Source organism: Lepus europaeus, chromosome 4, assembly GCF_033115175.1.
Source record: "Lepus europaeus isolate LE1 chromosome 4, mLepTim1.pri, whole genome shotgun sequence".
Taxonomy (NCBI): Eukaryota; Metazoa; Chordata; class Mammalia; order Lagomorpha; family Leporidae; genus Lepus; species Lepus europaeus.
In genome coordinates, this window is record NC_084830.1 from 102,313,886 (window position 1) to 102,325,688 (window position 11,803).

The 11,803-nt window shown below is 38.6% G+C and overlaps 1 protein-coding gene across 1 annotated transcript; it reads right to left on the minus strand.

The window, feature by feature from the left end:
• Nucleotides 1–9,902: 9,902 nt before the first annotated feature.
• On the minus strand, nt 9,903–11,135 carry LOC133758457 (neuropilin and tolloid-like protein 2). The gene is given in 2 exon segments (XM_062189610.1): nt 9,903–10,522; nt 10,524–11,135. Coding segments are annotated over 2 exon segments (1,188 nt in total). The 3' UTR covers nt 9,903–9,946.
• Between the last annotated feature and the right edge of the window lie 668 nt (nt 11,136–11,803).

The following is an 11,803-nucleotide window of genomic DNA, read 5'->3' on the forward strand; positions in this document are numbered from 1 at the left end:
TTTCTGGTTTCAGCCAGTCATATCCGGAAAAAGTGGTGTGAAATGCGTATGCAATGTACCGAGAAAATCACAGTAAAAATGTTTATGGAGAAAAGCAAAATCTTTTTGTTAGGCAAGTGCATAAAAAGATATGTATACCAACAGATATATCATGTTTGTTTGCCGCAGTTCCTCTAGCTTTCTCCCTAGAAAATAAGAATGTGTAGCGCTGCTGTCTCCATGTGGAACCAATTAGTGTTTCCTAACACACAATAAATGTTCCCTGATAAGAAACATTCAAAACAATAGAGTCCATCGATAATATCCGGAAAACACAAACACAGAGGCTGTCGCAATATCTGGGGATGAGTTAGCCAAACACATCCAGATATCTCCGGTTTCATCCAGTCATATCCGGACAAAATTTTGTGGCATTCGTATGCAATGGACCAAGAAAATCACAGCAAAAATGGTTATGGAGAAAAGCAAAATCTTTTTGTTAGGCAAGTGCATAAAATGTCATCTATAGAAACAGATATATCATGTTTGTTTGCCGCACTATCTCTAGCTTTCTCCCTAGAAAATACGAATGTGTAGAGCTGGCGTCTACATGTGGAACCAACTCGTGTTTCCAAGCACAAAATTAAATGTTCCTTGAAAAGACACATTCAAAACAATAAAGTCCATCGATAATATCCGGAAAACACAAACACAGAGGCTGCGGCAATATCTGGGGTTGAGTTAGCCAAAACACAACCGGACATTTCTGGATTAATCCACTCATATCTGGACAAAGTTGTGTGGAATTCGTATGCAATGGACCGAGAAAATCACAGTAAAAATTCTTTTGAAAAAGCAAAATCTTTCGTTAGGCTAGTGCATAAAATGTCATGTAAACAAACAGAAATATCATGTTTGTTTGCCGCAGTTCTTCTAGCTTTTTCCCTGGAAAATATGATGTGTAAAGATGGTGTCTGCATGTGGTACCAGTTAGTGTTTCCAAGCACAAAATTAAATGTTCCCTGATAAAAAACATTCAAAACAATAAAGTCCATCGATAATATCTGGAAAATACAAACACAGAGGCTGTAGCAATATCTGGGATTGAGTTAGCCAAAACACAACCGGATATTTCTGGTTCCATCCAGTCATATCCGGACAAAGTGATTTGGAAATAGTATGCAACAAACCGAGAAAATCACATTAAAAATTCTTTTGGAGAAAAGCAAAGTCTTTTCGTTAGGCAAGTGCGTAAAATGTCATCTAAACAAACAGAAATATCATGTTTGTTTGCCGCAGTTCCTCTAGCTTTTTCGTAGAATACAGGAATGTGTGGAGCTGGTGTCTCCATGTGGAACCAATTAGCATTTCCAAGCACAAAATGAAATGTTCCCTGATAAAACATTCAAAACAATAAAGTCCGTCAACAATATCGCAAAACACAAATACATTGGCTGTAGCAACATCTGGGATTGAGTTATCCAAAACACAACCGGATATTTCTGGTTCCATCCAGTCATATCCAGACAAAATGGTGTTGCATTAGTACGCAATGGACCGAGATAATCACAGTAAAAATTCTTTTGGAGAAAAGCAAAATCTTTTCGTTAGGCAAGTGCATAAAATGTCATGTATACAAACAGAAATATCATGTTGGTTTGCTGCAATTCCTCTAGCTTTCTCCCTTTAAAATACGAACGTGTAGAGCTGGTGTCCCCATGTGCAACCAATTAGTGTTCCCAAGCACAAAATTAAATGTTCCCTGATAAAAAACATTCAAAACAATAAAGTCCATCGATAATATCCAGAAAACACAATCACAGTGGTTGCAGCAATATCTGGGATTGAGTTAGGCAAAACACAACCGGATATTTCTGGTTTCCACCAGTCATATACGGAAAAAGTGGTGTGAAATGCGTATGCAATGTACCGAGAAAATCACAGTAAAAATGTTTATGGAGAAAAGCAAAATCTTTTTGTTAGGCAAGTGCATAAAAAGATATGTATACCAACAGAAATATCATGTTTGTTTGCCACAGTTCTTCTAGCTTTTTCCCTCGAAAATATGATGTGTAAAGATGGTGTCTGCATGTGGTACAGTTAGTGTTTCCAAGCACAAAATTAAATGTTCCCTGATAACAAACATTCAAAACAATAGAGTCCGTCTATAATATCCGGAAAACACAAACACAGAGGCTGTCGCAATATCTGGGGATGAGTTAGCCAAACACATCCAGATATCTCCGGTTTCATCCAGTCATATCCGGACAAAGTTTTGTGGCATTCGTATGCAATGGACCAAGAAAATCACAGCAAAAATGGTTATGGAGAAAAGCAAAATCTTTTTGTTAGGCACGTGCATAAAAAGATATGTATACCAACAGAAATATCATGTTTGTTTGCCGCAGTTCCTCTAGCTTTCTCCCTAGAAAATACGAATGTGTAGGGCTGCTGTCTCCATGTGGAACCAATTAGTATTTCCTAACACAAAATAAATGTTCCCTGATAACAAACATTCAAAACAATAGAGTCCGTCTATAATATCCGGAAAACACAAACACAGAGAATGTCGCAATATCTGGGGATGAGTTAGCCAAACACATCCAGATATCTCTGGTTTCATCCAGTCATATCCGGACAAAGTTTTGTGGCATTCGTATGCAATGGACCAAGAAAATCACAGCAAAAATGGTTATGGAGAAAAGCAAAATCTTTTTGTTAGGCAAGTGCATAAAATGTCATCTATAGAAACAGATATATCATGTTTGTTTGCCGCACTACCTCTAGCTTTCTCCCTAGAAAATACGAATGTGTAGAGCTGGTGTCTACATGTGGAACCAACTCGCGTTTCCAAGCACAAAATTAAATGTTCCTTGAAAAGACACATTCAAAACAATAAAGTCCATCGATAATATCCGGAAAACACAAACACAGAGGCTGCGGCAATATCTGGGGTTGAGTTAGCCAAAACACAACTGGATATTTCTGGTTCCATCTAGTCATATCCGCACAAAGTTTTGTGGAATTCATAATCAATGGACTGAGAACATCACAGCAAAAATTCTTTTGGAGAAAAGCAAAGTCTTTTCAATAGGCAAGTGCATAAAATGTCATCTCTACAAACAGAAATGCCATGTATGTTTGCCGCAGTTCAACTAGCTTTCTTCCTAGAAAACATGAATGTGCAGAGCTGGTGTCTCCATGTGGAACTAATTAGCCTTTCCAAGCACAACATTAAATGTTCCCTGATAAAAAAAATCATTCAAAACAATAAAGTCCGTCAATAATATCCAGAAAACACAAACACAGAGGCTGTAGCGATATCTGGGATTGAGTTAGCCAAAACACAACCGGATATTTCTGGATTAATCCACTCATATCCGGACAAAGTTTTGTGGAAATCGTATGCAATGGACCGAGAAAATCACAGTAAAAATTCTTTTGAAAAAACAAAATCTTTCGTTAGGCTAGTGCATAAAATGTCATGTAAACAAACAGAAATATCATGTTTGTTTGCCGCAGTTCTTCTAGCTTTTTCCCTGGAAAATATGATGTGTAAAGATGGTGTCTGCATGTGGTACCAGTTAGTGTTTCCAAGCACAAAATTAAGTGTTCCCTGATAAAAACATACCAAACAATAAAGTCCATCGATAATATCCAGAAAATACAAACACAGAGGCTGTAGCAATATCTGGGATGTGTTAGCCAAAACACAACCGGATATTTCTGGTTCCATCCAGTCATATCCGGACAAAGTGATTTGGAAATAGTATGCAACAAACCGAGAAAATCATATTAAAAATTCTTTTGGAGAAAAGCAAAGTCTTTTTGTTAGGCAAGTGCGTAAAATGTCATCTAAACAAACAGAAATATCATGTTTGTTTGCTGCAGTTCCTCTAGCTTTTTCGTAGAATACACGAATGTGTTGAGCTGGTGTCTCCATGTGGAACCAATTAGCATTTCCAAGCACAAAATGAAATTTTCCCTGATAAAACATTCAAAACAATAAAGTCCATCAACAATATCCGGGAAACACAAACACAGTGGCTGTAGAAATATCTGCGATTGAGTTATCCAAAACACAACCGGAGATTTCTGCTTTCATCCAGTCATATCCGGACAAAATGGTGTTGCATTTGTACGCAATCGACCGAGATAATCACAGTAAACATTCTTTTGGAGAAAAGCAAAATCTTTTCGTTAGGCAAGTGCATAAAATGTCATGTATACAAACAGAAATATCATGTTTGTTTGCTGCAATTCCTTTAGCTTTCTCCCTTTAAAATACGAATGTGTAGAGCTGGTGTCCCCATGCGCAACCAATTAGTGTTCCCAAGCACAAAATTAAATGTTCCCTGATAAAAAACATTCAAAACAATAAAGTCCATCGATAATATCCGGAAAACACAATCACAGAGGTTGCAGCAATATCTGGGATTGAGTTAGCCAAAACACTAGGGGATATTTCTGAATTCATCCAGTGATAACCGGACAAAGTGATTTGGAAATCGTATGCAATGAACCGAGAAAATCACAGTAAAAATTCTTTTGGAGAAAAGCGAAGTCTTTTCATTAGGCAAGTGCGTAAAATGTCATGTACACAAACAGAAATATCATGTTTGTTTGCCGCAGTTCCTCTAGATTTCTTCCAAGAAAGAACGATTGTGTCGAGCTGGTGTCTCCACGTGGAACCAATTAGCATTTCCAAGCAGAAAATAAAATGTTCGCTGATAAAACATTCAAAACAATAAAGTCCGTTGATAATATCTGGAAAACACAAACACAGAGGCTGTAGCAATATCTGGGATTGAGTTATTCAAAACACAACCGGATATTTCTGCTTTCATGCAGTCATATCCGGACAAAATGGTGTTGCATTCGTATGCAATGGACCGAGATAATCACAGTAAAAATTCTTTTGGAGAAAAGCAAAATCTTTTCGTTAGGCAAGTGCATAAAATGTCATGTATACAAACAGAAATATCATGTTGGTTTGCTGCAATTCCTCTAGCTTTCTCCCTATAAAATACGAATGTGTAGAGCTGGTGTCTCCTTGTGCAACCAATTGGTATCCCAAGCATAAAATTAAATGTTCCCTGATAAAAAAAATATTAAAAACAATAAAGTGCATCGATAATATGCTGAAAACACAAACACAGTGGCTGTGGCAATATCTGGGATTGAGTTAGGCAAAACAAAGGCGGGTAGTTCTCGTTTCATCCACTCATATCCGGACAAATGGTTGTGGCATTTGTATGCAATGGACCGAGAAAATCACAGTAAAAATGGTTTTGGAGAAAAGCAAAGTCTTTTCGTTACGCAAGTGCATAAAGTGTCATCTATGAAAGAGAAATATCATGTTTGTTTGCCGCATCTCCTCTAGCTTTCTGCCTAGAAAATAAGAATGTGTAGGGCTGCTGTCTCCATGTGGAACCAATTAGTGTTTCCTAACACACAATAAATGTTCCCTGATAAAAAACATTCAAAACAATAGAGTCCGTCTATAATATCCAGAAAACACAAACACAGAGGCTGTCGCAATATCTGGGATTGAGTTAGCCAAAACACAACCGGATATTTCTGGTTTCATCCAGTCATATCCGGACAAAGTGGTGTGGCATTCGTGTGCAATGGACCGAGAAAATCACAGTAAAAATGGTTTTGGAGAAAAGCAAAATCTTTTCGTTAGGCAAGTGCATAAAATGTCATCTGAAGGAGAAATGTCATGTTTGTTTGCCGCAATTCCTCTAGCTTTCTGCCTAGAAAATATGCATGTGTAGAGCTGGTGTCTCCATGTGGAACCAATTAGTGTTTCTTTTTTTTAATTGTTAACAAACATTGTTTATTAAGAATTCACAATAATTGTCTTACAGAACTTGCATGTGCCAAGGAATCATGGCAACAAACTATAGAATAACATGGTTTTACATATATAAACAAAAAGGGTGAAATATAATGCTCTGGGGAAAAAAACCCATTATAGAATTAATTACATTTTAAATCAGAATGACAAGCTTAAATGCAACATCTGGATTGTTGAGAGCTACTTGACTTTTAAAACTTACATCTGCAAAAGCAGGGTGACAGCCTAAAACCAAGGAAAAAGCACTCGGACAGGACTTCTGAGACATGGTACTCACTTGGATTCTTTGGGTTCCAATCTTCTCAACCCTTTTAAAGTTGCACCAGATTATCTTTCTTGGATCTTTAGAAACACTCAAAAGTTGAACTTTCTTCTGGGTCTCGAGTGTGAGTCAAGGCGTATTTTTACTACGTTCAACAGAACAGATACCAATTTGCACTGACAGCATTGTCTCCTTTGAGAATGACTCCTGGAACTGCAGTGAGGCTTTCTCCAGCCTGTCTCACCAGTTGACACAATCCTGAAGCAAACATGCATCCTCCTCATCAGACACAAAAATGTTCAGAGGCATGTAAGGGAGTTCTTTTAATGCTGAATAATTATATGAAATGACACTGACAGATGAGCTGTTAAATCAAAGGAGCCTTTTAAATCTGTGAAAAACTTTGTTGAAATTTTATTCTACCTCCTTCCATGAATAAAGGATTATCTCAGTATATCCCCACATACTTCAGATGTTGCAAAATGTTAAATTTTGAGTTAAATTTGGGATGGAAGATGATGACAATGTCATGGAAGTGAAGTTAACCCTGTCGCTGAATTGAAATTATTTACCTCTTCCAGATTTGCATTTTGTTAATGAGTCTTCAGAAAGTTCATGAAAAATGTGTTATAAAAAAACTGTGCATGGGTTTAAAAACTTTCTGCACCAAAATACACTTGTCTTTGGATTTCACTTTGCCACAAACTTTCTGAAGTATCCTTGTGCTTACCACTGGGGTCGTGTAGGAGGTTGTAACTTCAACAAGATGGCTACATTTCATGTCTTCCATTACTAAAATTTATGGCTTTCTCTTTAAACAATCTGTAAAGTAGTCCCACTAAACTCAGAGATGCAAGATTATATCTGCAGCAGTCAGATTCTGGCAGTAACTCCTGAAATCTGATAGTTCTGTTCTCTTTCCCTAGACCCCACAGCAAGTGTGGCTAAGAAACAACGGAGACCTAACACCCATCCGTGGCTCCATGGAGTCAAAACCCATGGCAGTCTAGGGCTGGCTTAGCTGGTCATCGTCTAGTCCTTTACTTCTTTTCCTGCAAACAGATGTATCAGAAACCAACACTCCCAAACTAAGCTGTGCCTTCACTGGGTTAAGATTTACCTTTATGTCCGAATTCTGCTTCTTTTTAAAATTCTGAGGCCATGCTGTCCTGTATAAAGAGCATTATGCCTTAGAGAAAAGTAGCCTTTGCTGCCAAGTTTGGGTTTTCTATGGTAAAAAGCAGAAACTGACAGAAAATTTAGAACCAAATTTACTATCCAAATTTCCCTTGGGAAACCATGTATTTCTGTGCTATCTGAATGTTAAAGTGTCTTCTTTAAAGGCTCCGTGTTTTTGTAGGCTTTTTCAAGCCCTTTTAAAGAAAGCAGAATACAAACTGAGAAATAAAAATATGGTCACAAGTGACTATAGATAATGTAGTTAAGCATACTGCATTATTTTCTACTATAACCTATAGGTTATGATGGGTCTAACAGCTTTTATGGATATAATTTACATACAAAATAAGCTAATTTCTCTTTCATTACTTTGAGGAATGAGACCACAGTTGCATTATTTACTATGCAGTTCCAATGCTGCCTCATATAAGTAATCTATAAAAGTGTCTATTCAGCATAGTTACTGAAAAAAACTCAACTATCCAATGTCTCTTGTATTAGTTCTTTGAAAAATATTACTTTGCCTTTCCAAATTGTATTTTTAAAACAGGAAATTAAATCATAAATGCACCATGTGTAGATTCCTCATCTCCTGGATATTTACTTTTTTAAAAATAAAACATGTGACAAAAGAAACACATTCTGAGGCAGTATTTGTGTATATATTTAAGGTCACAGTTTTCACTAATCTAAGAGAACATATCTATATAATATTTAAAATGAAATCTAGTGAAACCCCGACTTCTCATTTGAGAATTTACTATAAAAATATTAAAATGATAATTTCTCTTTTAAATGGTACTTGTATCTGTTATAATTTGGCAAATGGATTCCTTTCCATACACATTTTTTAGATCCAAAATATACATGACTGAAGGACCATGTAACAATGTATGTGATCTGTGTAGTGACATGAAGCAATAAATATCACACACTAAAGAATTTATCACAAACTAAATATAGTAACAAAAGAAAAAGCTTATGTACACATTACCAAGTTCTTTACAACAATTTATAGTGCATGGTTCTATCGCAGCATATTTGTACACAAAGTTTCTAATGGGAACACTGAACAAAATCTGTAGTGTAGATCTTTAATTTTGATTTAATAAAGTTTGTCCAGTATCAAATAATATCAAAAGTCTAAAAAAACAATGAGTTTTTATATCATGTTTATAAAGTATTGCTTTATATACCATAAAAAACATAAGGTCAAAAGTGCAGTTTAAAAAAAAAGGGGAAGTTGTTATTTTTTTTTTAACACTTTTTTTTTTGACAGGCAGAGTGGACAGTGAGAGAGAGAGAGAGACAGAGAGAAAGGTCTTCCTTTTGCCATTGGTTCACCCTCCAATGGCCGCCGCGGTAGCGCGCTGCGGCCGGTGCACCGCGCTGTTCCGATGGCAGGAGCCAGGTGCTACTCCTGGTCTCCCATGGGGTGCAGAGCCCAAACACTTGGGCTATCCTCCACTGCACTCCCTGGCCACAGCAGAGAGCTGGCCTGGAAGAGGGGCAACCGGGACAGGATCGGTGCCCCGACCGGGACTAGAACCCGGTGTGCCGGCGCCGCAAGGCGGAGGATTAGCCTGTTGAGCCACGGCGCCGGCCTGGGAAGTTGTTATTTTTGCTAAAAGCTAGAAAAATGTACTGTCCCATGTAAGAGGTGATGTAAAAGCTTACAGTTGCTTAGGAATTTCCCTGTAACTCATAAAACTTGGTTCTCATTTGTTATAAGATAAACCAACACAGAGCATTAAGTAATCTTTCATAAAAATAAGAATCAATGCATATGTAACTACAGGCCTCCCCCAAAGTGAATTCACTCTGTGTATTAGAATGAATGGGCCATCAATCAATGTGACCAAATTTGGGAAACTCCAAAGGCTAACCAGAAGTTATCTTCCTCAAATTCTTAGTCATAACTGGTAATGGTAATGGCATATACCCAGGGTTATGAAATCTTCTGGTGTAACTAACACAAAATATGATTTAAAGGTGATAAATCACATCATCTACTGCTTCTCACAGAAAATAAGGACTAAGCATCCAGTAACAAAAAGGCAGAAGTAGAGAAATTAGTCAAGAAACAGATGGATGAAACACAACTCTGGGTCTTAATTGGTAACTAGCTGTTTTCGACACATTTACAGAACAGAGGCCTATGCTGAAGTATGTGGTACATGAACCACTTATTTTTATATAAGAAACTCAAAGGGTAAAATTGTAGGTTCATAAAACAATCAAGGTTAGAGAAAAAATATGTAAAAGAAATCTTATTTTTAAGTTTATTGCGGGACCAAAATATTGACAGAGTGGTTATCAGTCAAGAGCAGTATGTCTTTTGCTAAAACTAGGAGGCAGCCTGAGCCTGGCTCAACACAACCACTCCCCCCTTCAAGTGCCATCTCACCAGTGGTGCTTGGTTTATATGACACCAAGCATCAGCATATTACTTTTTCCACTGCATACAATAAGCTCCTTTGTTGATTTAACATGTATAGACTGCCTGAGGTAATAAAGATGTCATCATTACAACAGGTTAATAGCAGATGAAGGTCATCCTTAGTTTTGACAGGGGAAGGGGTTGGCTGCCAGGAATAGCATGGGTATTGTATAGGCTGTATACTCATGTAGTTAGTAACCCACGTGTCACCTTGAGTGGAATATTAAAAGTCGATGGATATGGATGCTTGTGCAGAATCTTCTTGTCCCCTGACATAAATTTCACAGGGAATCTCCTCCATCACTCTATCTTCTAGGGCCTGTTCAGGGCACTCATGTGCCTGTTTGAAAGTATAGCTACTTTTTTTGAAGGTGCTATTAAATGTTTTCATTGGCTGTGGTTGTGCAAAATCATTTCGGAAAGGAAGTTCCATGGAGCTGAGGTTGGTCCTGCTTTGTTTGACACTGGATGCCTGCGATCCACAGTGATGGTCGTGGATGCAGCGGGAGGCAGTGGAGGAGCGCCGCATCTTCTGGTAGCTGTCTAGCTCTTCTGACAAGTCTGCCAGGTCTGCAGAAATTTCTTTGTCCCTTAGTGAGAACAGTTCATAATGGGGAGGATCAAACACTTCCTGGAACCCTGTTTTATTAAAAGCAGTTTTGCAAGTCATGACCTTTTTTCGAGGCTGCTTCACTTGTACTAAAATAGAAATAATGAGAAGGACCAAGACAATCCCTGATGTAATGCCAATAATTGTTCCATGGGTTTTAGTGATTTGTTCAAATACTCCTGCTTTTTTTTTTCTTAGCTTTTGGAGTAGCCTTAATTGTCCATATGCAATCAACTGCTTGGACAGGTTTTGTTTTTTCTTCTTGTTCTACCTGACTAGAACGTACTATTCCATCAGCTCCCGAGAGCTCAAACTGGCAATCTGGAATAAATGAATATTTTGCTCGAAATCCAAGTCCTTCAAGTTCTTCATCAGAACTAAACTTAATCCACATGAATCTCCCTGTTGATCTAATTAATGGAGGGCTTTTCATGCCACAGTAACGATCTATAAGAGGAGAGAAACCAAACGGCCCATCTCGAATTTCCAAGTGATCAAATCGACACTCAAATGATGGTTCTATATAATAACGTTCATCAAAGGTTAATTCTATTCTTTGACGTGGAGCAGCTTCCAAAATGTAGATACACTCCTTGTTTGGTGGGTATGAATCAGGATAATTTGGTGAAGCAAAATGACCTCCATTGCTGGTTCGAACCCAAATGCCACATTGGGTTGCAGGAACGTGCTTGATTCCAATATTTTGTCCATCTGGGGTCTTTTGGGCCACAGCAATCCCTTCCACTACAAGTATTGTTATTAAGAACACTTTGAGGACCGAGCAGAGCTGCTCCAGGGCCATGTTCCCCAGTGGCCCGGAGCTTCGAAAAGGGACTGAGGCGGCGGCGCTCACGGCCCAGCCCTGCGCGGCAGCAGCAGCAGCCCCGCTCCGTGCCCATCGCCGGCCAGAAGGCTGCCTCCCTTCCTGGCGGGGCAGCGCTCAGATGCGGCGGCCTGCCATGCCCCAGCCCCTCGGCGGGGTCCCGTGTCATCCCCGTTCCACGCCTCCGACTGCACAGCATCCCATCCCATCCACCACCCCGGAGCAGAGGCACAAGGAAGCAATAGCACGGGACAAGGCGCAAGCAGCTACGCCCGCAGCGGTGGCGCAGTATCCGCTGCCAATTAGTGTTTCTTAGCACAAAATTAAATGTTCCTTGATAAAACACATACAAAACAATAAAGTCCGTCTATAATATCCGGAAAACACAAACAGAGAGGCTGTCACAATATCTGCGATTGAGTTAGCCAAAACACAAGGGGATATTTCTGGTTTCATCCAGTCATATCCGGACAAAATTGTGTGGAAATTGTATGCAATAGACCGAGAAAATCACATTAAAAATAGTTTTGGACATAAGCAAACTATTTTCATTAGGCAAGTGCATAAAATGTCATGTATACAAAAAGAAATATCAAGTTTGTTTGCCGCAGTTCCTCTAGCTTTCTCCCTAGAAAATACGAATGTGT